Below are 26,407 nucleotides of genomic sequence, written 5' to 3' on the forward strand. Positions count from 1 at the left end.
TATCTTAATCACACTATTGACCGTAGGCAGGGAGTTAATCTGGATTGTTTAAATGGTCAGATGCAAAGATACAGAAGAAACAATAAACAACAAACAAAAAAATGTGAAGTACCAAATTCATTCAATTCATATGACTGCCAATTCATTCAAAAAAACTAAACCTCAGGAATTTTATGCAGTAGAGAGGATAGGGAATGGTAAGTGTTGTTTGTTACAATTAAACAACCTGCGTTTAATGATAATCTAGTTTCTTAAACTGCATGAGTGCAGAAGAGAGCTCAACCTAGTTCCCAAAATAGCTTAACTATGCAGAGATGCCAAATCCAGATTGTAGATAGATTTAAGTACATCAGTTTGCTATTTTGAGTATCATAGTAAATTATTTGATCTTAAAGAATAGAGGAAAACATAAAGCGTAAAAATTAAAATAATAATTACGTGACAGTGGAGCAATGCTCATTTCAAAGATCAAAATTTTGATTTTTGTTAATAAAAAAATGAAGGGAAACGGAAAATTATAGTTAACATTGAAAAGAATATGACCAATTATTTCTTATTATTCTTCCAGATTCTCTTCAGCTATAAATATCAAGATGAGAACCAGTGGTGGAAGCATTGAATACCACTCAGAAGATTGTGCTAAACCCAGAAATGAGATGCAAATAATAAATCCAAACATAGACAGGGGCTGGGCCTGGATGGTGGTTCTGGCGTCTTTCATCATGCACGTACTCGTCATGGGATCTCAGATGGCTCTGGGGATACTTTATGTTGAATGGCTTGAGGAGTTTAATCAAAGTCGTGCATTGACAGCGTGGATAGGATCCTTGACAATGGGTATATCACTTATTGTTGGTAGGTATGTCATTTATTACTGCAATGTTATGTTGAAAAGAAAGGGATCTTCTTTATTGTTTTGCATTCGTGCTACTCCTGAAAATATCTCTGTGTGGCTTGATACCATAATCTGTCACCTAACAATGATCCATTTGTTAAGAATTACAGAGGAAAATTTGTTTTCCATTGCTAAATTGGACAGCCCCCAAAAATGGGCACAGGATCTCAATGGCTGATTGCCAGCACCTGTGATGCGGGCAGTTCGCCAACCACGTGCTGTCTGTTCATTACTACTGTTCTAGCGTGCAATCAGCACCAAACGTGCTGTTGTGTGGCTGCATGTCTCAACATGGGGTCCAAATGCATGAGAGGCTAGCATGAATTAAGGCAAGCCTGCACTAGTTAAGGGGAGGTTCATTGTTGTGAGAGGAGTGGTGAAAGCCATTGTACAAATCACTTTGACATGGAAAAACACAAAATAGTTACATTAGAGAGAACGGATCCACAGTTCTCAGCTGCTGCATTCGAGGTTCTGGTGCAGGGGGGGCAGTGAAGGAAGGAAGCATTTTATCATGGGAACAGGAGGCCTTCCAGACAAATGCTCAGCAGGCAGTGGAATCAGGCATAGAATCCCTACAGTCCAGAAGGAGGCCATTCGGTCCATCAAGTCAGCACCAACCCTCTGAAAGAGCAACCAACCTCGGTCAGGCTCCCACCCTATCCCCATAACCCAACCAAACCTTTTGGACACCTAGGGGCAATTTAACACGGGCAATCCACCTAACCTGCACAACTTTGGACTGTGGGAGGAAAGCACGCACACATGGGGAGAAAGTGCAAACTCCATACAGACAATCACCCGAGGCTGGAATTGAACCTGGGTCCCTGAGGCTGTGAGGCAGCAGTGCTAACCAATGTGCCACTGTGCTGCCATGGAAGTCAATCTAGGAATCAAAAGGAACTTGGTTGCAGTGTCACTACGCGTGGTCAAGGGCAGTATATTCCAACGCTATATTCCACCAGCTGCACCACCAGTCTCAGATACTGCTCAATCCACCACACCCCATCGCAGCTACCTACAATCTATGTCAATCAGAACTGTTAGCTCACATTCACAGCAGCATGAACCCTCTTCTCAGAGCTGGCCCACACTGCCAGCTATTTAAGCATGACAATCACATCATCCAAATGCTTTGCACACCACTCACTGATATCATTTCCTCTTCCTCTTGCAGGAAAACGTGGAGGCGGTGGAAACAGTGCTGGCTGACATTGCAGCAGCCATTGTTGTTGCTGCTTTTTGCAGCTTGATGTACCATCAATGACCACGAGGCGAAATAGTGAACTATTGAGGCTTTAGTGTGCTAGATGTTAAGCCTCCTGCAGCTGGAACCAGAATGGGGGCAGTGCAGGAGAGCGTACACTTTTATACAGAGCCTGCTGGGTGGAGACAGCAGGCTGGGATTTACTGTATTGACTGTAGTACAATGGCAGTACCGTAATACACGTGGTGTATGACCAGTGGTGTTTACCACATTCACCCCCTGTTCAAAAAAAGAGTCCAGCGGGGGTGAAGCAGCGTTACAGGTTGAGTCTGTCGGGGGCTTTGATCCTCCGCCGCGATCGCCTCAGTCCCGGTTGTAGTGTGGGTGCCGATGTGGGTACCTGCGACTCCGGGAGTGTGTTGTCCTCTCCTTCTTCACCCAGCAGTAGAGCCGGTGGGGGGACGGGTGCTGCTGGGGTGGGGGTTGCGGTGATAGTTGCTGGTGGGGGGGGGGGGGGGGGGGGGAACGGCGCAGGGGCAATGGTTGCAACCGGAGGGGGAGGGGACGGTACCAGGTCGGGGTGGTGGTGATGGTGGATGGGGAACCAGCGGTTGCCAGGTTCCAGAGGGAGACTGTGTCCTGTTGCCCGTCATGGTGTGCCACGTAGGTGTACTGTGGGTTTGCATGGAGGAGGAGGACTTTTTCGACTAGGGGGTCTGATTTATGGCTCCTCGCATGCTTCCGGAGGAGGACGGGCCCAGGAACTGTCAGCCAGGTTGGGAGCGAGACCCCGGAGGTGGATTTCCTAGGGAAGGCAAACACACGTTCGTGAGGGATCTCATTGGTAGCAGTGCACAAGAGCGACCGGATGGAGTGGAGCGCATCGGGTGGACCGTCCCATTCTCCCTCTCCATCTGTCCGTTTCCCCGGGGGTTGTAGCTGGTCGTCCTGCTCGAGGCAATGCCTTTGCTGAGCAGGAACTGATGCAGCTCATCACTCGTGAAGGAGGATCCCCGATCGCTATGTATGTAGGTGGGGAAACAAAACGAGGTGAAGATACTGTGTAGGGCGAAAGGGAAACGGGAGTACTCATCAATGATATTGAGAAAGTACACATTGCAGTCAGTGGAAAGGAGGGGCCCTTTGAAGTCAATGCTAAGGCGCTCAAAGGGGCGGGAAGCCTTCACCAGATGCGCCCTGTCCGGCCGGTAGAAGTGCGGTTTGCACTTTGTGCAAATTTGGCAGTCCCTGGTCACAGTCCTGACCTCCTCGATGTAGTAGGGCAGGTTGCAGGCCTTGATAAAGTGGAAGAACCGGGTGACCCCTGGGTGACAGAGGTCGTTGTGGAGAGCCCGAAGTCGGTCTACTTGTGCGCTGGCACATGTACCGCGGGACAGGGCATCTGGGAGCTCATTGAGCTTCCCCAGGTGATACAAGATCTCGTAGTTATAGGTAGAGAGTTCGATCCTCCACCTCAAGATCTTGTCGTTCTTAATCTTGCCCCGCTGTGTATTCTAAACATGAAGGCAACCGACTGTCGATCAGTGAGGAAAGTGAATCTCCTGCCGGCCAGGTAATGCCGCCAATGTCGCACAGCTTCCACAATGGCTCGGGCCTCCTTTTCGACAGAGGAGTGCCGAATTTTGGAGGCACGGAGGGTGTGGGAGAAGAAAGCCACGGGTCTGCCCACCTGGTTGAGGGTGGCGGCCAGAGCCACGTCCGATGCGTCGCTCTCCACCTGAAAGGGGAGGGACTCGTCGACCTCGTGCAACGTGGCTTTGGCAATGTCCGCCTTTATATGGCTGGAGGCCCAACGGGCCTCAGCCATCATGGGAAAAACTGTGGACTTGATGAGTGTGCGGGCCTTATCTGCATAATTAGGGACCCACTGGGCGTAATATGAGAAGAACCCCAGGCATCGGTTCAGGGCCTTGGGGCAGTGGGGGAGGGGGAATTCCGGGGGGGGGGGTGCATGCGGTCGGGGTCGGGCCCTGGGACTCCATTTTCCATAACGTAGCTAAGAATAGCTAAGCGGGAAGTGCAGAAAACACATTTCTCCTTATTACAGGTAAGGTTAAGGAGTTTAGCGGTGTGGAGGAATTTCTGGAGATTCGAGTCGTGGTCCTGCTGGTCGTGGCCGCAAATAGTGACGTTATCCAGGTACGGGAACATGGCCCGCAGCCCGTACTGGTCAACCATTCGGTCCATCTCTCGCTGGGAGACCGAGACCACATTGGTGACGCCGAAGGGAACACTACGGAAATGGTAGAGGCGGCCATCTGCTTCGAATGCAGTGTATTGGTGGTCCTCCGGGCGGATGGGGAGCTGGTGGTATGCGGACTTCAAGTCAACTGTGGAGAAGACTCGATACTGCGCAATCTGGTTGACCATGTCAGATATGCGTGGAAAGAGATACGCATCGAGCCTCGTATACCGGTTGATCGTCTGACTGCAGTCGATGACCATTCGGTGTTTCTCCCCAGTCTTAACTACCACCACTTGAGCTCTCCAGGGCCTGTTACTGGCCTCAATGACCCCCTCCCGCAGAAGCCGTTGGACGTCCGACCTGATAATGGTCCTGTCCTGTGCACTGTACCGTCTGCTCCTCGTGGCGACACGCTTACAGTCCGGGATGAGGTTTGCGAAGAGTGAGGGCGGCTCCACCTTAAGGGTCGTGAGGCCACAGACGGTGAGGGGGGGGCAGGGGTCCGCTGAACTTCAGAGTAAGGCTCTGGAGGTGGCACTGAAAATCAAGACCTAGTAACAGGGCAGCACAGAGGTGGGGGTGGACATAGAGTCTGAAGTTACTGTATTCTGCACCCTGTACGGAGAGGGTCGAGACGCAGTACCCCCGGATCTGTATGGAATGGGATCCGGAGGCCAGGGAGATTTTCTGGGTGACGGGGAGGACCGGGAGGGAGCAGCGCCTTACTGTAGCTGGGTGGATGAAACTCGCCGTGCTCCCGGAGTCGAAGAGGCAGGTCATCTCGTGCCCGTTGATCCAAAGAACAAAGAACAAAGAACAAAGAAAATTACAGCACAGGAACAGGCCCTTCGGCCCTCCCAGCCTGCGCCGATCCAGATCCTTTATCTAAACCTGTCTCCTATTTTCCAAGGTCTACTTCCCTCTGTTCCCGCCCATTCATATACCTGTCTAGATGCTTCTTAAATGATGCTATCGTGCCCGCCTCTACCACCTCTGCTGGTAAAGCGTTCCAGGCACCCACCACCCTCTGCGTAAAAAACTTTCCACGCACATCTCCCTTAAACTTTCCCCCTCTCACTTTGAAATCGTGACCCCTTGTAACTGACACCCCCACTCTTGGAAAAGCTTGTTGCTATCCACCCTGTCCATACCTCTCCTAATTTTGTAGACCTCAATCAGATCCCCCCTCAACCTCCGTCTTTCCAACGAAAACAATCCTAATCTACTCAACCTTTCTTCATAGCTAGCACCCTCCATACCAGGCAACATCCTGGTGAACCTCCTCTGCACCCTCTCCAAGGCATCCACATCCTTCTGGTAATGTGGTGACCAGAACTGCACGCAGTATTCCAAATGTGGCCGAACCAAAGTCCTATACAACTGTAACATGACCTGCCAACTCTTGTATTCAATACCCCGTCCGATGAAGGCAAGCATGCTGTATGCCTTCTTGACCACTCTATCGACCTGCGTTGCCACCTTCAGGGTACAATTGACCGTACAGGCGTTGTAGCAGTCACGAGGTTGCGGGGCCGAGACTGATCAAGGGTGATGGAGGCGAGCTGCGGTAGTTAGTAGGAGGGCTGATCGGCGGTGGAGGAGGTATCGACGGTCCGCGAGCGGCCGATCGGGCCTGGCAAACGGAGACGAAGTGGCCCTTCTTGCCACACCTGTTGCAGGTTGCGCTCTGTGCTGGGCAGCGTTGTCTGGGGTGCTTGTTCTGGCCACAAAAGTAGCATTTGGGGCCTCCGGAGTTAGCTGGCTGCCACGCGGCGCAGGCATGCGGTGTACCCAGATCGGATGATGGTGGGGCCCATGACGCCCACGAGGGTGCCGCGCGGTCGGAGGTGTAGGACTTTAGATTGCGGGAGGCCACTTCTAAGGAGTTAGCAAGCTGTACAGTCTCTGTAAGGTCGAGTGTACCCCCTTCCAATAATCGCTGGTGGATGTAATTGGACTTAATGCCCGTGACATAGGCGTCTCTGATCAGCAGTTCCGTGCGTTGGACTGCCGACACCGCCTGGCAATTACAGTTTCTACCAAGTATCCGCAAACCACGCAGGAAATCGTCCTGGGACTCCCCCGGGAGTTGCCATCTCGTGGCCAGGAGGTGCCTGGCAAACACCTGATTAACAGTCTTGATGTACTGTCCTTTAAGTAGTGCCATCGCTTCCGTGTATGTGCGAGCATCCCGAATGAGGAGGAAATCTTGTGGCTCACCCATGCGTAGAGTATCTGGAGCTTCTGTGGGTCTGAGAGGGCTTCTGTGGATGCTCCGAGATATCCTTCAAAGCAGGCTAGCCAGTGCTCGAAAGTACCTGTGGCGTCGGCTGCGTGAGGGTTCACCTCCAGGCGATTCGGCTTGATTAAGACGTTCATCTTTAAAATTCTAGCACAATAAATTGATAAATTGACCACGAGACGAAATGGTGAACTATTGAGGCTTTATTGTGCTAGATGTTAAGCCTCCTGCAGGTGGAACCAGAATGGGGGCAGCGCAGGAGAGCGTACACATTTATACAGAGCCTGCTGGGTGGAGACAGCAGGCCGGGATTTACTGTAATGACTAGTACAATGGCAGTACCATAATACACGTAGTGTATGACCAGTGGTGTTTACCACACAGCTTGCAGATTATGTAAAGAGGCACCATTAGTTTCCCCACTCCCTGCACCACAATCATACCCTTGAGTTTTTCTTCTTCCTGATACCCAAGCATATCCTAGCAAGGCAGCGGAAGAATAATAAGAAGGAGAACAAGTCACGAATGATAAAGAAATCCTGTCACTTGATTTAAAACTTGCAGGTACCAGCTCAGATACTGACACTTACAGAAAAACAAGAAGCAGGACCTGCAAGTGGTGAGACATCACGTGAGTTGCCTGCAGCTAGGCTAGGAGGCAAGCGGCGCACAGTTGCTAGGGGGAGATGGCAGGTGAGTTCTGTTTCAGTAAACTCAAGTGAGCACTTCAGTGGTGTAGACTACAAAAAGAAGCCGTTGGAAATGCGCAATTAAACATTTAGTGCATTGGCAGGTCTGCTAGGACGTTTGTTTGCACATAAAGGCACATGAAGGGTCAGGCATCGACTTTGCAGAGGGCTTTACTCAGAGCTTGGAGCCCAGCCTTTTCCCATGGAGGCGGTGGACTCACACTGGCGGATCTAACCATGATGCAGCTGACACCTCAGCTACCACTGCAGCACGAGCATCAGCCATCCAAAGTCTGAGTGGTGCAGGGGACGCTCAGGCTGAAGTTGTGCTACCATGTAAACTCAGATGCTGCCATGTGGCTGCAGCTACCAGTGCTCAATGAAACTTGCAGGGTGTCACAGCAGTCCAGCAATCTGTCCTCCAACAGATAACTAGGATTGCTGAGGTGTTGTCTTGGATGAGTAGCAATGTATTTGAGGTGCATTAACTTGCTGTGCTCTTTCAAGATGACAGCTTTCGTCCTCCTACCTCTGCCACTCTGCCAGTGTCCTTCATGATGCTTCTCAGCCCAAAGATTTATTTGAACTAAACCAGAGCAACTGCAGAAACCTTGAAGTCAGAACAAAGTCTTGCAGCACCTGCCAACACTACCCCCTCTAGACATTAGCGACTTTAAAAAACTTTAGAAAGTACCAAACACTTATCTGATTGTAGCAACGGACAGCAAAAATCTATCAGTAGCACTGACGATGGTGGAGTGATCCTTCCTGCATATAGCCTGTGTGAATATATAACTGCAGGATTAAGAGATGCCATTCGTTGGAAGCTGAGCTCCGAAAGCTGCTGGTTTCAAAATCATGTTTACATGATGCCATGATCTGCCTACCCTGTACATGTCTGGTCAACATTCGTTATGCACTGTAGTGCCTTTAGCAGCATTAAGCCTTGCATGATTCTGGACCTTTAAGAACACACAGCACCCAAAAAGCATCATTAAAGATCCAAATGTTATGCTTTTCTTTTCTAGTCCTTGGTTCCAACAGAGCTGAAATTAAATCATTAGGATTTACTTGTTGTAGTAATCCACGGGAGGCAGGAGTTCCATCACCACACCAATATTTATTTACAATAACAATATTACAGGAGCAGCTACAAACAGTGCTGCTAGCAGTCCAGTCAACTTAAGACTGGCTCACAAAGCCTACACAGGTGATTATATGGGCCCCCTCAATGAGCTATCATTGAGGGAGCTCATACTCCAATTGGCCAACCAATAAAGCCAATTGGAGTTCATTACACCCCTCCCCCCAAGGTCCAAGGAATTCCTGCCAGCTGGCATTCCTCTGAGCTTCTTCCTGCTCCTCATTTCTGGGTCTGTCACCTCTGTGTCGTCCGCCGGGTCGTTCTCCGAAGTGGGCGGGGTGTACCTTATAGGTGCCCGTCTTTTCCTTGACGACCTCCTTGGAAGTTGTTCTTCCTCCTCCTCGGGGAGAGGTGTCGCGGCGGCCTCGTCGAGTGTGTCCATCTCCGACTCTGATGACTGGATGATGGGGTCTGGAGAAATTGCTCGGGGCTGGGGTGTGGGTATCCTTTCCGTCTGGGCTATCCCAGCTGGAGGCAGTCCTGCTTCGCCTGCCTCCAGGTGTGGTTCCGCTGCCCTTATTTGGTCTAGGTGTTTCTTCAGCACCTTACCTCCTATTGAAACCTGATAGGATATGGGCCCTGTTTGGGACTCTACCGTGCCTTTGACCCATTTTGGTCCATTCCCATAATTCATGACCCAAACCGGTTCCCCCACCTGGAAATGTCTCTGCTGCCGACTATTATCATGCCCCCTGCGTTGGGTCTCCTGTTGTTTCTCCACTTTCCCCGTTAAATTTGGGAAAAGGAGACTCAGCCTCGTTCGCAGCCGCCTTCCCATTAAGAGTTCAGCTGGTGGTATGCCCGTTGTGGAATGCGGTGTGGTCCTGTAATCAAACAGCCAGCGGGAGAGCTTTGTGTCTATTGACGCTGCCGGCTGCTTCTTGAGTCCCGCTTTAAGTGTCTGGACCGCTCTCTCTGCCAGGCCGTTGGTCGCTGGATGGTAAGGGGCCGTTTTGATGTGACGGACTCCGTTTTCCTTCAGGAATTTTCCAAATTCCCCACTTGTGAATGCCGTTCCGTTGTCCGACACCAATACCTCCGGAAGTCCATGTGTTGCAAACGAGGCCCTGAGCTTTTCAATTGTCGATGCTTTTGTTAGGGTTAGTGGCTGGAGTCCATCTTTGATTTTTCTAAATGCTGCCACTCCCATTACTGATACGGCCGCACCCGTGTCTATTTCCATTATTGTCAGCCGCCCGTTCACCCGTGGGGTAATCCTAATGGGTTCTGCTTTCTTCGTTGTAGTATTATATAATTAGAACATAGAACATAGAACGATACAGCGCAGTACAGGCCCTTCGGCCCTCGATGTTGCACCGACATGGAAAAAAAACTAAAGGCCATCTAACCTACACTATGCCCTTATCATCCATATGCTTATCCAATAAACTTTTAAATGCCCTCAATGTTGGCGAGTTCACTACTGTTGCAGGTAGGGCATTCCACGGCCTCACCACTCTTTGCGTAAAAAACCCACCTCTGACCTCTGTCCTATATCTATTACCCCTCAATTTAAGGCTATGTCCCCCTCGTGCTAGCCACCTCCATCCGCGGGAGAAGGCTCTCGCTGTCCACCCTATCTAACCCTCTGATCATTTTGTATGCCTCTATTAAATCACCTCTTAACCTTCTTCTCTCTAACGAAAACAACCTCAAGTCCATCAGCCTTTCCTCATAAGATTTTCCCTCCATACCAGGCAACATCCTGGTAAATCTCCTCTGCACCCGTTCCAAAGCTTCCACGTCCTTCCCATAATGAGGCGACCAGAACTGTACGCAATACTCCAAATGCGGCCGTACTAGAGTTTTGTACAACTGCAACATGACCTCATGGCTCCGGAACTCAATCCCTCTACCAATAAAGGCCATCACACCATAGGCCTTCTTCACAACCCTATCAACCTGGTGGCAACTTTCAGGGATCTATGTACATGGACACTGAGATCCCTCTGCTCATCCACACTACCAAGAATTTTACCATTAGCCAAATATTCCGCATTCCTGTTATTCATTCCAAAGTGAATCACCTCACACTTCTCCACATTAAACTCCATTTGCCACCTCTCAGCCCAGCTCTGCAGCTTATCTATGTCCCTCTGTAACCTGCAACATCCTTCCGCACTGTCTACAACTCCACCGACTTTAGTGTCGTTTTCAAATTTACTCACCCATCCTTCTGCGCCCTCCTCTAGGTCATTTATAAAAATGACAAACAGCAACGGCCCCAGAACAGATCCTTGTGGTACGCCACTCGTAACTGAACTCCATTCTGAACATTTCCCATCAACTACCACTCTCTGTCTTCTTTCAACTAGCCAATTTCTGATCCACATCTCTAAATCACCCTCAATCCCCAGCCTCCGTATTTTCTGCAATAGCCGACCGTGGGGAACCTTATCAAACGCTTTACTGAAATCCATATACACCACATCAACTGCTCTACCCTCGTCTACCTGTTCAGTCACCTTCTCAAAGAACTCGATAAGGTTTGTGAGGCATGATCTACCCTTCACAAAACCATGCTGACTATCCCTAATCATATTATTCCTATCTAGATGATTATAAATCGTATCTTTTATAATCCTTTCCAAGACTTTACCCACCACAGACGTTAGGCTCACCGGCCTATAGTTACCGGGGTTATCTCTACTCCCCTTCTTGAACAAAGGGACCACATTTGCTATCCTCCAGTCCTCTGGCACTATTCCTGTAGCCAATGATGACCTAAAAATCAAAGCCAAAGGCTCAGCAATCTCTTCCCTGGCTTCCCAGAGAATCCTAGGATAAATCCCATCAGGCCCCGGGGACTTATCTATTTTCACCTTGTCCAGAATTGCCAACACTTCTTCCCTACGCACCTCAATGCCATCTATTCTAATAGCCTGGGTCTCAGCATTCTCCTCCACAATATTATCTTTTTCCTGAGTGAATACTGACGAAAAGTATTCATTTAGTATCTCGCTTATCTCCTCAGCCTCCACACACAACTTCCCACCACTGTCCTTGACTGGCCCTACTCTTACCCTAGTCATTCTTTTATTCCTGACATACCTATAGAAAGCTTTTGGGTTTTCCTTGATCCTACCTGCCAAAGACTTCTCATGTCCCCTCCTTGCTCGTCTTAGCTCTCTCTTTAGATCCTTCCTCGCTTCCTTGTAACTATCAAGCGCCCCAACTGAAACTTCACGCCTCATCTTCACATAGGCCTCCTTCTTCCTCTTAACAAGAGATTCCACTTCTTTGGTAAACCACGGTTCCCTTGCTCGACCCCTTCCTCCCTGCCTGACTGGTACGTACTTATCAAGAACATGCAATAGCTGTTCCTTGAACAAGCTCCACATATCCAGTGTGCCCAACCCCTGCAGCCTACTTCTCCAACCTACACATCCTAAGTCATGTCTAATGGCATCATAATTGCCCTTCCCCCAGCTATAACTCTTGCCCTGCGGGGTATACTTATCCCTTTCCATCACTAACGTAAAGGTCACCGAATTGTGGTCACTGTTTCCAAAGTGCTCACCTACCTCCAGATCTAACACCTGGCCTGGTTCATTACCCAAAACCAAATCCAATGTGGCCTCGCCTATTGTTGGCCTGTCAACATATTGTGTCAGGAAACCCTCCTGCACACATTGTACAAAGAACGACCCATCTAATGTACTCGAACTATATCTTTTCCAGTCAATATTTGGAAAGTTAAAGTCTCCCATAACAACTACCGTTACTTTCGCTCTTTTCCAGAATCATCTTCGCCATCCTTTCCTCTACATCCCTAGAACTATTAGGTGGCCTATAGAAAACTCCCAACAGGGTGACCTCTCCTTTCCTGTTTCTAACCTCAGCCCATACTACCTCGGAAGAAGAGTCCCCATCTAGCATCCTTTCCGCCACCGTAATACTGTCCTTGACTAGCAGCGCCACACCTCCCCCTCTTTTGCCCCCTTCTCTGAGCTTACTAAAACACCTAAACCCCGGAACCTGCAACAACCATTCCTGTCCCTGCTCTATCCATGTCTCTGAAATGGCCACAACATCGAAGTCCCAGGTACCAACCCATGCTGCCAGTTCCCCTACCTTATTTCGTATACTCCTGGCATTGAAGTAGACACACTTCAAACCACCTACCTGAACACTGGCACCCTCCTGCGAAGTCAAATCTGTGCCCCTGACCTCTATACTCTCAATCTCCCGTACCCCAAAACTACAATCCAGGTTCCCATGCCCCTGCTGAATTAGTTTAAACCCCCCCAAAGAGCACTAACAAATCTCCCCCCCAGGATATTGGTGCCCCTCAGGTTCAGATGTAGACCATCCTGTCTATAGAGGTCCCACCTTCCCCAGAAAGAGCCACAGTTATCCAGAAATCTGAATCCCTCCCGCCTGCACCATCCCTGTAGCCACGTGTTTAATTGCTCTCTCTCCCTATTCCTCATCTCACTATCACGTGGCACGGGCAACAACCCAGAGATAACAACTCTGTTTGTTCTCGCTCTGAGCTTCCATCCTAGCTCCCTAAAGGCCTGCCTGACATCCTTGTCCCCTTTCCTACCTATGTCGTTAGTGCCAATACGGACTACAACTTGGGGCTGCTCCCCCTCCCCCTTAAGGACCCGGAAAACACGATCCGAGACATCACGTACCCTTGCACCTGGGAGGCAACATACCAAACGTGAGTCTCTCTCGCTCCCACAAAATCTCCTATCTGTGCCCCTGACTATTGAGTCCCCAATTACTAATGTTCTACTCCTTTCCCCCCTTCCCTTCTGAGCAACAGGGACAGACTCCGTGCCAGAGGCCCGTACCCCATGGCTTACCCCTGGTAAGTCGTCCCCCCCACAAGTATCCAAAACGGTATACTTGTTACTCAGGGGAACGACCGCAGGGGGTCCCTGCACTGACTGCTTCTTCCCAGTCCCTCTTACAGTTACCCATCTATCTCCAGTCTTTGGTGTAACTACTTCCCTGAAGCTCCTATCTATGATCCCCTCTGCCTCCCGAATGATCCGAAGTTCATCCAGCTCAAGCTCCAGGTCCCTAACACGGTTTTTGAGGAGCTGGAGTTGGGTGTACTTCCCACAGATGAAATCAGCAGGGACACTGACGGCGTCCCTCACCTCAAACATTCTGCAGGAGAAGCATTGTACTGCCTTCCCTGACATCACCTCTAGATTTAAAAAAAAACAAGAAAAAGAAAAAGAAAGGAAGAGCTTACCTGATATTCCCTCAAACCCTGCTGCCGCTGAAAGGTAAGCAAATTTAAAGGCACTCACTCACCTTCACGACAGGCCCCTGCTCCCGCTTCCCAACAACTGTGGTTTTTTTTTGGTTAGAGGAGGAGGTAGGGTGGGAAACAACGACGAAGTGTTTCGGGTTTAACGGTCACTTGACAACAGCCCCTCCACAAACCACCTTCAAATTAGGCTGACCGCACTGCACGTATGCAAATTTCCCCAGAACAGCTGATCAGTAGCTCCCCTTCGGAGGAGGATGGGGCGTCTAGGCTGTGTACTTCCCTGCGTCCCCACCTGCTATTCCTCTTTTGCCACCTCCTTCTAGGGTTTCTGTCGTTGTTACCCCACTCTGTCTGGTGCCAGAAACGGTCCTTCTCTGTTGGGAGAGCTTTGTGTCTATTGACGCTGCCGGCTGCTTCTTGAGTCCCGCTTTAAGTGTCTGGACTGCTCTCTCTGCCAGGCCGTTGGTCGCTGGATGGTAAGGGGCCGTTTTGATGTGACGGACTCCGTTTTCCTTCAGGAATTTTCCAAATTCCCCACTTGTGAATGCCGTTCCGTTGTCCGACACCAATACCTCCGGAAGTCCATGTGTTGCAAACGAGGCCCTGAGCTTTTCAATTGTCGATGCTTTTGTTAGGGTTAGTGGCTGGAGCCCATCTTTGATTTTTCTAAATGCTGCCCCTCCCATTATTGATACGGCCGCACCCGTGTCTATTTCCATTATTGTCGGCCGCCCGTTCACCCGTGGGGTTTTCCTTTTTCCCTCTATTCCTCAGGTTTTTCCTGAGAGCGGCTATCTGGTAGCAGGACCCGTTGTGGTAGTCCCTCTCACAGGTATCTACCTCCATTGGCGTGCCCTGTAGTTCCTGCGCCCCACTTGCTGCCTTTTCTAGGGACAGTGCGAGCTGTAACACCTGCCTGCAGTCTAGGTCCGTTTCCGCCAACAGGCGTTTCTGTATTGTGAGGTTGTTTATACCACACACTAACTGGTCCCGAAGCATTTCATTTAGCGTCGCGCCGAACTCACATTTTTCCGCCAGCCTTCTCAGGCGGGTCAAGAAATTTGTGACTGACTCCCTGTCTTCCCGCTTCGCTGTGTAGAATCTGTACCTACGCAAAATGAGGGGTGGTTTTGGGTCGTAGTGCTCTTTCACCAATTCCGTTACTTCTTGGAAAGTTTTCGTGTCCGGCGCTTCGGGATAAGTCAGACTACGTATAATGGCGAAAGCGGAGGGTTCGCACGCAGACAGCAGGATAAGCCGTCTCCTTTCGTCCGTCAGTATATCATTTGCCCGGAAGAAGTAACACATTCTCTCTACATACTGGGACCAGTCCTCAATAGCCGGGTCGAATGCCTCTAACCTTCCAAAAAACGGCATTTTAAAAATGGCAAGGCTTACCCTCCGAGTGCGGCAGCTGGTCTCCGCAAAATTCGTATCCCATCCTCGTCGCCACTGTAGTATCCACGGGCGGCAGGAGTTCCGTCACCACACCAATATTTATTTACAATAACAATATTACAGGAGCAGCTACAAACAGTGCTGCTAGCAGTCCAGTCAACTTAAGACTGGCTCACAAAGCCTACACAGGTGATTATATGGGCCCCCTCAATGAGCTATCATTGAGGGAGCTCATACTCCAATTGGCCAACCAATAAAGCCAATTGGAGTTCATTACACTTGTGATTTTCAAAATTATTTTGTCCCTGTGTATTTTTTGCATTTGTTTTTCTGTTTTAATAAAGGCAGGGTTCGCCTACTTAAGGATGAAACTTCTTTTCCACTTCTGGCAGGGTTCTGAGGAATGTGGAGGAACAGAGAGATCTTGGGGTTCATGTCCACAGATCTCTGAAGGTTGCCACTCAAGTGGATAGAACCGTGAAGAAGGCCTCTAGTATGTCAGTGTTTATTAACAGGGGGCTTGAGTTTAAGAGCCGTGGGGTTATGCTGCAACAATACATGACGCTGGTGAGACCGCATTTGGAGTACTGTGTGCAGTTCTGGCCACCTCATTAGAGGAAGGATGTGGAAGCATTGGAAAGGGTGCAAAGGATCTTTACCAGGATGCTGCCTGGTTTGCAGGATAGGTCTTATGAGGAAAGGTTGAGGGAGCTAGGGCTTTTCTCTTTGGAGCGGAGGAGGATGAGAGGCGACTTAATAGAGGTTTATAAGATGATGAGGGGGATAGATAGAGTGGACGTTCAGAGACTATTTCCTCGGTTGGATGTAGCTGTTACAAGGGGGCATAACTATAAAATACAGGGTGGGAGATATAGGAGGGATGTCCGAGGTAGGTTCTTTACTCAGAGAGTGGTTAGGGTGTGGAATGGACTGCCTGCTGTGATAGTGGAGTCGGACACTTTCGGAACTTTCAAGCGGTTATTGGATAGGCACATGGAGCACACCAGAATGACAGGGAGTGGGATAGCTTGATCTCGGTTTCGGACAATGTTCAGCACAACATCGAGGGCCGAAGGGCCTGTTCTGTGCTGTACTGTTCTATGTTCTATGTTGAATGCAGCTTCCAGCATTCCAAGCTCACTACTGACAGGCAGACACACTTTAAAATGCCATCAATGTATCATAAAGCCAGCTTTAGAAGAACACACCCAAGTCCAAATCATCTCCATACACTGTGTACAATAAAAAGAACAGCTACATACTGAGAACAGCTATCTGTGTCGATTCTCTGAATGAGGGCCAAATTTATACTAACTTTTGGTTAGGGAGGCTACCAACTGAGGTAAACTCATGGTAAGACTCACTCCCACTGCAACTTAGGTTGAAGAGCCTCAGGTGGGTTTGCCTTAGGATCCTTACAGCTAACCAAGTGTGATGTTCATTTCTTCAATGGACCACACTCAACCACAGTGGTGAAAGAAAATGTGCTTCAATTACTCCATGCCTGTCATAACATGCTTTTATTGAATTGCATGTCAGCTGTTACTGTATACAACTGATCGTCAAATATACTGATATTTACTATATTCTGTAGCTGCAGAAATGCAGGCAGATATCTACATGTCATGTTCTGGATTATCTTTCTCTTCCCTATTGAACAAATGTTTTATATTGGCCCCTTTCCAAGTCCAGGGCACACTTTGCATATTTAAAATTGATTGACTTCTGACATCTTGCATTGGCCCCAATCAGGTCCGAATGTCTGATCTGTTTGAGGTCTGCTCATTGTTTTTTCCAGACCAAATTCCTTTCTATAGTTGCAGGAACACCTTTTCCTACTTCAATTGTAATTTGTAAAAATCAATGGCCAATATTTATTAACTCCACCATATCTTCATCCTCCACAACTGGATTGGCCCTTCATCATGTTCTATATTCTCTTCAACCACTTAGTGTGTTTATAAAACCATTATCATTTAATTTTAGATTAGCTGCTTGAGTTTTTCTTTTCATAATCTCTTTTAACCTACTTGATCTCTCCCCACGATTATCTTCAGGAGTGCTGCCTCAAATTTTATCATCATGGAATTCTGAAAACAAAATCATAGAATCCCTACAGTGCAGAAGGAGACCATTCAGCTCATCGACTCTGCACCGACCCTCACATTGAGGGACAATTTAGCATGGCCAATCCACCTAACTTGCACATCTTTGGACTGTGGGAGGAAACTGGAGCATCCAGAGGAAACCCACGCATATATGGGGAGAACGTTTATACTCCACGCAGTCACCCGAGGCCGGAATCGAACAAAGGTCCTTGGAACTGCGAGGCAGCAGTGCTAACCACTGTGTGGCTGTGTCCCCCTTTTCAGTTTCAGTCTAATTCTAATCCATCTATTTCTGGAATTGTATTCTTTGGTGCACATTCTTTTTACCTCAAGGAATAAATCTATACTTCGCAATGCATAATATTGCCCTGCTACCTTAAGGGACAGTTCCTGCTGATCTTCGGTGTTTCCCAGGGTCCTGCCATTCATCACGTATTCCCTTGATTGTTTTTCCTGCCCAAGTGCATCACCTCATACTTGTCCGGATTGGACTCCATTTGACACTGATTTGAAACAAATATTTCTGTGTCAGGAATGGGCATAATATTGATCCATCAATCTGCTTGGTATCTATTCGGTCCAGCTAATTCAGGTATTTCCCTTTGCTGCACAGGTCCACTTGTGAGTTTTTTTGTGGATGCATGTGGATGTCGCACAACAGCAGTTTTTGGAGGGATAATAACCGCACTGGGCTGGGCGATGAGTGCATATGCAACAAGTGTTTACTATCTCTTTATTTCATTTGGAGTAGTAGCTGGTGAGTACATTTTAAGCATTTGACCTATGATTTTTCATAATCTTTGTTATAATAATACACACTACGTTAATTTAACCATCTCCAATTATGGATTAGCTGGTGGTTGAATGAAAGTTCTTTATACTGTCATGTTGGTTCTTGCTTGCTATATACCTGTACTAAAAATACTTATGATCCTGTTTGAATGTGGTCCATTCCTGACACAGAAATATTTGTTTCAAATCAGTGTCAAATGGAGTCCAATCCGGACAAGTATGAGGTGATGCACTTGGGCAGGAAAAACAATCAAGGGAATACGTGATGAATGGCAGGACCCTGGGAAACACCGAAGATCAGCAGGAACTTGGTGTGCATGTACACCTGTCCCTTGAGGTAGCAGGGCAGGTGGATAAAGTGGTTAAGAAGGCATATGGAATAGTTGCCTTAGGGGCAGCAGGGTAGCATGGTGGTTAGCATAAATGCTTCACAGCTCCAGGGTCCCAGGTTCGATTCCCGGCTGGGTCACTGTCTGTGTGGAGTCTGCACGTCCTCCCCCTGTGTGCGTGGGTTTCCTCCGGGTGCTCCGGTTTCCTCCCACAGTCCAAAGATGTGCGGGTTAGGTGGATTGGCCATGCTAAATTGCCCGTAGTGTCCTAATAAAAGTAAGGTTAAGGGGGGGTTTGTTGGGTTACAGGTATAGGGTGGATACGTGGGTTTGAGTAGGGTGATCATGGCTCGGCACAACATTGAGGGCCGAAGGGCCTGTTCTGTGCTGTACTGTTCTATGTTCTATGTTGCCTTTATTAGCTAAGGCATAGAGATTAAGAGCAGGGAGTTTATGTTGGAACTGTATAAAACACTAGTTAGGCCTCAGCAGTTCTGGAATCCACATTATAGGAGGTATGTGATAGCACTATAAAGGGTGCAGAAGAGATTGACTAGCATGTTGCCTGGGCTGAAGAGTTTGTTATGAAGAGAGATTAAATTGACTGGGGTTGTTTTCCTTGGACCAGAGAGGACTGAGGGGGACACGATTGAGATGTATAAAATTATGAAGGGCATAGATAGAGTAGACAGGAAGGAATGTTTTCCCTTGGTGGAGGGATCAATGACCAGGGGGCATAGATTTAAGTTAAGGGGCAGGTGATTCAGAGGAAATGTGAGGTAGGTGGTGGGAGTCTGGAACTCACTGTCTGAAAAGGAGGTGGAGGCAGAGACCCTCATAACATTTAAGAAGTATTTAGATGTGCACTTGTGATACCGAGGCATACAAGGCCAAGTACGGGAATATAGGATTGGAATACTGTAGTTAGGTTGTTTTTGACCGGAGTAGACATGATGGGCCGAAGGGCCTTTTCTGTGCTGTAGATGTGGGGGATGTCAGTAGGATTGACCATCCTGACTGAACAAATGGACTGGGCCCATGAAGATTTGGTGGCAGAGGGATAGGGGGAAGGAGGTGGAAAAAAGGGAAGATGGACAGATCAAAATGTTTTTAAAAAATAAGTATTTTATGCTCTTTCATTGTGTTTTTTTAAGTTTACACTAACAACAATGTCATTTTCAGAAGATTCCATTTGAAAGAACCCCAATAGATTTTTTCTGTATAACTAAAATATATTTTCTTCACTGTGTGATCAGGAATTGGCAACGGTTTGGCATACCTGCCGAACATAGTCATGGTGGGACAATATTTTCAAAGGCGACGAGCATTGGCACAGGGAATAAGCACAACTGGCACTGGCTTTGGAGCTTGCCTTGTAACAATTTTACTTAAAACTCTCTCTGCTGAGTATGGATGGAGAGGTACAATGTTGATTCATGGAGCAGTGAATTTAAACCTGTGTGTCTGTGGCGCCCTGTTAAGACCACTTTCATCCGACAAAGGATTTGTACCAGACTTATGTGACATGCAGAGCTGCAACAGCAAGCCTTCTGAGAGTGATCACCCAACACTTGCAATGGAAAACCAAAATGCTGGAACAAGGAAGACCGAAAACAAGGCGGAGGGCTGTAAAGAAAATTCAAACAGAGACCGTGTGAGAAATGCATCAGAAACTAAATGGAAATATAAAGATACTAAAGGCATCACCTTGAAGAACATATATGCAATCCGCCTCTTTAAAACACTTAGCCAATGTGCAAACTCTGTGAGGCTAGGGTTTCACTTTTGGTATTCAAGCTACTTTGGAGGTGAATCCCTATTCCAAAATAAGGTTTTTGTAGCATTCCTTTTCTGGGCTTTATTTGCTTACTGTAGTTTTGTTATACCTTTTATTCATCTGCCAGAGATTGTAAAACAGTATGGTTTATCCTCAGAAAATGACAAGTTTCCCCTAACATCAATCATCGCTATATTCCATATTCTGGGAAAAGTCATCCTGGGTATAATCTGCGACTTCCCATTTGTCAGTGCCTGGAATGTTTTACTCCTGTCTAACTTTTGTCTTGGCATTTGCATTTTGGTAATTCCACTCATGCACACATTTATCAATCTGGCCATTGTCTGTGCCATGATTGGGTTTGCCAGTGGGTATTTTTCAGTCATGCCCTGTGTAACTGAAGATTTGGTGGGACTAAGCAATCTTGCCAATGCTTATGGTATCACCATCTGCGCCAATGGAGTATCTGCTTTGCTGGGACCACCGTTTGCAGGTAAACATTGGAACAGTTTCATATCATTAATAGTACCTTAGTTATGCAATACAGTCCATTACCAATAAAGTACACAATAGCCAAGTGTTTTATCAATGTGAATGTTCCCTCAAGATGTTTCATGTTCATATTGCACTCCAGCCATTGAGATAAGCTAAAGGAAACATTTTGCTCACCAAAGCATGAGTCTATGTGATTGTTTTCCACCTTTCATTAGATTACTGTATCATTTGCTCCTGTCTGGCAGCACTTTGATGGAAATAATTCTCATGCTTGGGGCAGTGTGGTGCCGCATTGGTTAGCACTGCTGCATCACTGCTCCGAGGACCTGGCTTCGATCCCAGCCCTGGGTCACTCTCCGTGTGGAGTTTGTGCATTCGCCCCGGGTTTGCGTGGGTCTCACCCCCCACAACCCAAAAAGATGTGCAGGGTAGGTGGATTGGCCACGCTAAATTGCCCCTTAATTTGAAAAAAAGAATTGAGTACGCTAAATTAAAAAAAAAATTCTCATGCTTGTGTTCAAATCCCTAAATCATCTCACTCCCCTCTCCACTGTGCAACCTCCTCCAGCTGTCCAACCCTCCAAGATGTTACTTACAACCAGGGGCTTCGTCGACAGAATCAATCCAGTCTGGTTTTAGGACCCTTAAAGAAGTAGCTACGGAGGTAGCGGATGCATTGGCTGCAAGTTTCCAAAATCCTTTGGATTCTGGCTAAATACTGGAGGATTGGAAAACTGCTAATCTGACATACCAATTCAAAATACTGAGAGAGGCAAAAAAGTGGGTAAGTATAGTTGTGTTTACAATAACGCGTCCTTTTTGTAAAACTTACCCAAAAATTGTAACAGAAGGTCCAATCCAACATCGTGATGCAGAGCATCCACCTTCACTCTGAAAATACTTTACACTTTATCTTACTTTTGGATGGTAACGGCAGTGCTAATGCCAGACCTTGCTTCTTTTAGGGTATGGAAGTAACCCGGGTCCACATTTAAACTTCAGCTTTCCTGAAGTCAGGAGTCAGAAACAAATTGGTGGATAATCAACACTTAAATTTTGCACTGTCCTTCCGCCATTCCATAACATAAATTGTCAGCAACAGTACAGTTGTTTTCCTGAGAATTGAGAAAACAAGGCTTCATATACAGCAGTCAATCAGCAAGCTTAAAGTCCATCCTATGCCATTATTTATTGCTCTCAATCAGGGGCTATAGTGGAAGAATCAATCCAGTCTGGTCTTTTAAGTTCAAGCTGATTTATTATGAGACACTTCCTCATAGCTACTAACCCACAAGAAGCTCTCACACCAAAGTGTTGTATTTATAGCATAATCGATGTCATATGTTTAACAAGGTGATTGCCACACACAGTGATTAATAATACATTGACACAAAATTTTAGCTCTCCTCCAATGTGTCTCTTGCACATTTCCAATTTCCATCACTCCACTATTGAAGGCCGTGCCTTCAGCTCCCTGGACCATAAGCTTTGAAATTCCCTCCCTAGAGCTTTCTGGTTCTCAACCTCTCTCATCTCCTTTATCTGGCCTCTTCAAACCAACCACTTTAACTAAGCTTTTGGTGAACCGTGTCCTGATTATCTCTTTATGTGCCTGAATGTCAAATTTTGTCTGATAATACTCCCCGAAGCACCTTGGGATGTTTGACGATATTAAAGGCACTATAGTAATGTAAACCCTTATTGTAGCAGTGGAAAGATCAATTTGCAGCAGTGGGTGGAATAGGAAACTAGATCACCTACTTTTACATTCATTCAAAGAATAGTGCTCAGTTCAATGAGACAGAAAGATGAAAAATTACTTTTAAACAAGATGGGTGTGTGTATTAATAATTGTTAATATAATAAAAGCATATTTATTATGCAAGGATCGCTGTGGTCTCTTGCTGGTTGAACTGCTTGTTAATGATTAAATTTGGATGACATTCCAGACAGTTAGGTACCCCAAAGGCAGCAGTGGTCTCTGCTTTCCTCACAAGTCCTGTTAATTCATCACCCCTGTGGCCACTGAACTGCATTGGCTCCCAATCTGGCAACATCCCTGGGTTGAATTCCCCCTGCCCCCCACTGGTGGCTGAATTGAGATGTTCTTGAGACAGCCAGCTCACACACAATGTTGAAAATACTCCCCGCCATGTTAAAAACAACTTTTTGGTTTGCAAAATTAGTCCTGTTGTTTCAATATTTTCTATTCTGAACATAACAGAAAAACACATCAGAAAAGAAAAGCTTTTGTTTAATGCAGAGTTTTCGCTAAGTTATTGGTATTGCTTGTTGCAGAAAGAAAACATTAAATGCAACAGTTCTTCTCTGGCATTTCTCGTCTGGGAATAAAGCAATTGGAAATCCCTCCATTGGTTGGCTTTTTCCCAGAAGAATTCATTTTGATTCAGGGATACCCCACTCTAGCAGCTGCCCGTTCTTTTTGCTGATACAGCCATGGAGGAGGTTCTGCAATGAGAATTGTAAGCATCCAAGCATACAATGATACAATAACCATTCATGTCTTACAATGTTTTTTAACATGTGCAGTAACCACTAAGCCAGGCATAGCCTCTGCAGTGGCCAAATGGAGCTCCCTGAGCCCTCCCCTAAAGGTTATCAGAGGATAGTTTTTAGTGATGTGAGCCATTGATTGTGGGCACCACAGCTGCAGTCCGGGTTCCCTGCAAGGCCCCACTTGTGCCAATGTGCTGCACAAAGACCTTGGCCAGCGAGGACATGGTTGAGGAGAGCCCGATGCTGGTGTGGCAGATTGAAGCCCGGGGGGGGGGGGGGGGGGGGGGGGGGGCTATGGGATCTGTGATGATGATGTGGTTTCTAATGGAGACGTATTGTTTCCATTTCTGCTGTCATGGGCCTCTGTCGTTATTATCATAGTTATCGTGATGGGAGGTGAGCAGCTGGTGGATTGGTAAAGTCCTTGTGTAGCAACATCTTTGGTTGATGTAAGCCTTCTTCGGGAGCTTTCTCATTGTAATCTCCCTCCTTGAATGAGGGGTGGGATGTTGCCTAGGACTGGGAGTCAGGAGAGATAATTTTATTAAAAGAAAAATTCCAAGACTTCCGGTAGCGGCTATGAGGGAGTAGGTCGCACATTTGGTGGCTCCCGTTTCGGTAGGAATTTTGGACCTTTCCCCCTGACTTTTTTGCTCTTTTGAGCGCGGAACTGGAAAGCAATAGTACTCAGGCGCTGAACCCATACAGAGTTGTGTGGACTTAAGAAGCCGGAGGGACCGTAAACAGCAGAAGAAATGGTCAAGCAAGGGCACGATGGAGGCTGTGAGAGAGACCAATATGGCCGGTGTCCAGAGCAAGGCGCCGACAGCCCAGTCTACAATGGAGCAGCTGCTGCAGGCCATGCAGGAGGGCTTTTCAGCTCTGAAACGCGATAATTTGGAGTCGCTCCAGAAGTCGATTGACCGATTGGAAAAAAGGCTGGATGATCAGGCTGAGAAGCTCCAGAAGCTAGAGAAGACGGTGGAGGAGCAGGCAGACTTTCAAACGGTGGCGGACGTGGAGATTCGGAGGTTGAGGGATCAGCAAAAGATGCTCCTGGAAAGGTTGGAGGACCTGGACAACAGATCTCGCTGGCAGAATATAAGAATCGTTGGCGTCCCGGAGGGGGCTGAGGGGCTGGATGCTACCGCGTATGTGGAGCATATGTTTCAGAAGCTGTTGGGGAACGAGGTGTTCCCTCGCCCGCATGTGGTGGACAGGGCATACAGAGTGCAGGTGAGGCAGCCGCGACGAGGGGGTCCCGCACGTGCGATGGTGGTCCGGTTCCACAGGTACCTGGACAAGGAACGGGTTCTGCAATGGGCCAAGAGCACACAAAGCTGTACTTGGGACAATAGCACCCTGCGTGTTTACCAAGACCTGAGTACTGAGGTGGCCACGAGGAGGGGAAGCTACAGGCAGGTGAAGGGGAAGCTGTATAAGAACAAGGTGATGTTCGGGCTGCTTTTTCTGGCGCGACTGTGGGTTACGTATGAGAGCCGGAACCACTAATTTGAGGAACCCGAGGATGCAATGGACTTTGTTAAGAAGCAAGGGCTGGCTCTGAGCTGAGGACTGTTGGACACGTGGTAGAACTTTTAAGTCTATTTTGTTTCTCTCTCGCTGTGAGAGATGCCTGCCTGCTTGGGTCTGTTCTTTCCGGTTTTTATCGACCTTTTTAGGTTGATTTATTTTGGTTACGATGTGTTTTTTCTTATTCTTTTTCAGGGTTTCCTTGAATGTTTTCTTTTTGGGTTTCTTGTTTGGTTGGAGTTTTGGAAGGGGGAAAATATGAAAAAGGAAATAGTTAAAAAGTTGCAGTTATGATGGGGGTTTCATGGGAATGTTTTTGCAATCTTTTTCTGTGTTTGGAGGGCAAGTGCTGAGAGTGCCTGGGACCTCTTATCTCTATTTGTTTGGCTTAAATTGCACTATTGTTGGGGATGTTTCGGACTTGTATAGAGTTTTTGTTTAAGCAGGGCTGGTTTGGGGTCGTGGTATTAATGGGCCGGGGGGAGGGGAGCCAGGGAACAATGGGTGAGAGACGCACTGGTGCCGAAGCTGGGAGCCACCAGGCTAGCTGGGTGGGCTAGTCAACGGAAGCCAGGTGGGGGGTGTTCATATAGTTAGATTAGAGCAGGTGTTAGGTGGTAGGATGGTGTTGTTGTGGGGGGGGGGGAGTTGATCTGCTGACGAGGATGGAGATTGGACATGGCAACAGTGATGAGGTCATGGGTGGAGCCGGCCAGGAGGCGGGCGAGAGAATGCACGACACATGGCTGGGGGGCTGGCCAAAGAAAGGGGATGGCTGATCGGCAAAGGGGGGGAATTAAGTGCCACCCAACCAGGCTGATTACCTGGAATGTTAGAGGGCTAAACGGGCCAGTGAACAGGGGTGTTCACGCATTTGCGGGTTCTGAAGGCGGACGTAGTAATGCTGCAGAAGACGCACCTGAAAGTGGCAGACCAGGTTAGACTCAGGAAGGGCTGGGTTAGTCAGGTCTTTCATTCGGGGCTCGACACTAAGACTAGGGGGGGTTGCGATCCTGATTAATAAAAGGTTTCAATTTGAGGCGGTGGGTACAGTTGCGGATGGGGAAGGCAGATTTGTTATGGTTAAGGGTAAGCTTGAAGGGGCAAGAGTAGTCTTGGTTAGTGTGTATGCCCCTAATTGGGACGATGTGGATTTTATCAGGAGGTTGCCAGGGAAGATCCCCGACTTGGACTCGCGCAAACTGATCATAGGTGGGGACTTTAACACAGTCCTGGACACGCGCCTGGATTGGTCGTCATCAAAAACGGGCAGGTTGCCAGCGATGGCAATGGAACTGAGAGGGTTCATGGAGCAAATGGGGGGAGCTGATCCATGGAGATTTAGCCAGACGTCGACGAGGGAGTTTTTGTACTACCCCAACGTACCCAAGGTGTATTCCCGAATTGATTTCTTTGTCATGAGTAGGGACTTGCTGGCCGGGATGGTGGGGGCAGAATATTCGGCCATTGCCATATCGACCATGCTCCGCACTGGTAGATCTACAGATTTGTAAGGATATCTTTCAGCACCCACAATGGAGCCTGGAAGTTGGGCTGCTGGCGGACGAGGCGGTGTGTGAGAGGCTGAGGAAATGCATGCAGAATTACCTGCAGCGGTGCTCTAGGAGGCACTGAAGGCAGTGGTGAGAGGGGAGCTGATCTCCATCCGGGCTCATAGGGACAGGACAGATAGGGCAGAGATGGACCGACTGGTTAAGGAAATTTTACAGACGGACAGGAATTACACGGGGTCCCCGAGGCCAGAGTTACTCAGGAAACGACAGAGGCTGCTGGCCGAGTTCAGGGTGCTGACTACAGCTTAGAAAGGCAAAAGGCGCGATA

General features: G+C 47.9%; 1 protein-coding gene across 5 annotated transcripts in view; it reads left to right on the plus strand.

Moving 5' to 3' along the window:
• The window catches only part of LOC119975951 (monocarboxylate transporter 14-like), a 67,680-nt gene that overhangs the window by 15,355 nt on the left and 25,918 nt on the right, over nucleotides 1–26,407 (plus strand). For 3 of the 5 annotated variants that reach the window (XM_038815929.1, XM_038815932.1, XM_038815931.1), the window contains exons 2-4: nucleotides 569–855; nucleotides 17,736–17,879; nucleotides 19,500–20,513. In XM_038815929.1, the coding sequence (XP_038671857.1) occupies nucleotides 569–855; nucleotides 17,736–17,879; nucleotides 19,500–20,513 (1,445 nt within the window). Of the gene's footprint in view, nucleotides 1–568; nucleotides 856–17,735; nucleotides 17,880–19,499; nucleotides 20,514–21,083; nucleotides 23,276–26,407 lie in introns of those variants that run through there. The other 2 variants (XR_005462838.1, XM_038815930.1) reach the window with 2 other exon arrangements.

The sequence above is a fragment of the Scyliorhinus canicula genome, chromosome 13, assembly GCF_902713615.1.
Source record: "Scyliorhinus canicula chromosome 13, sScyCan1.1, whole genome shotgun sequence".
NCBI lineage: Eukaryota > Metazoa > Chordata > Chondrichthyes > Carcharhiniformes > Scyliorhinidae > Scyliorhinus > Scyliorhinus canicula.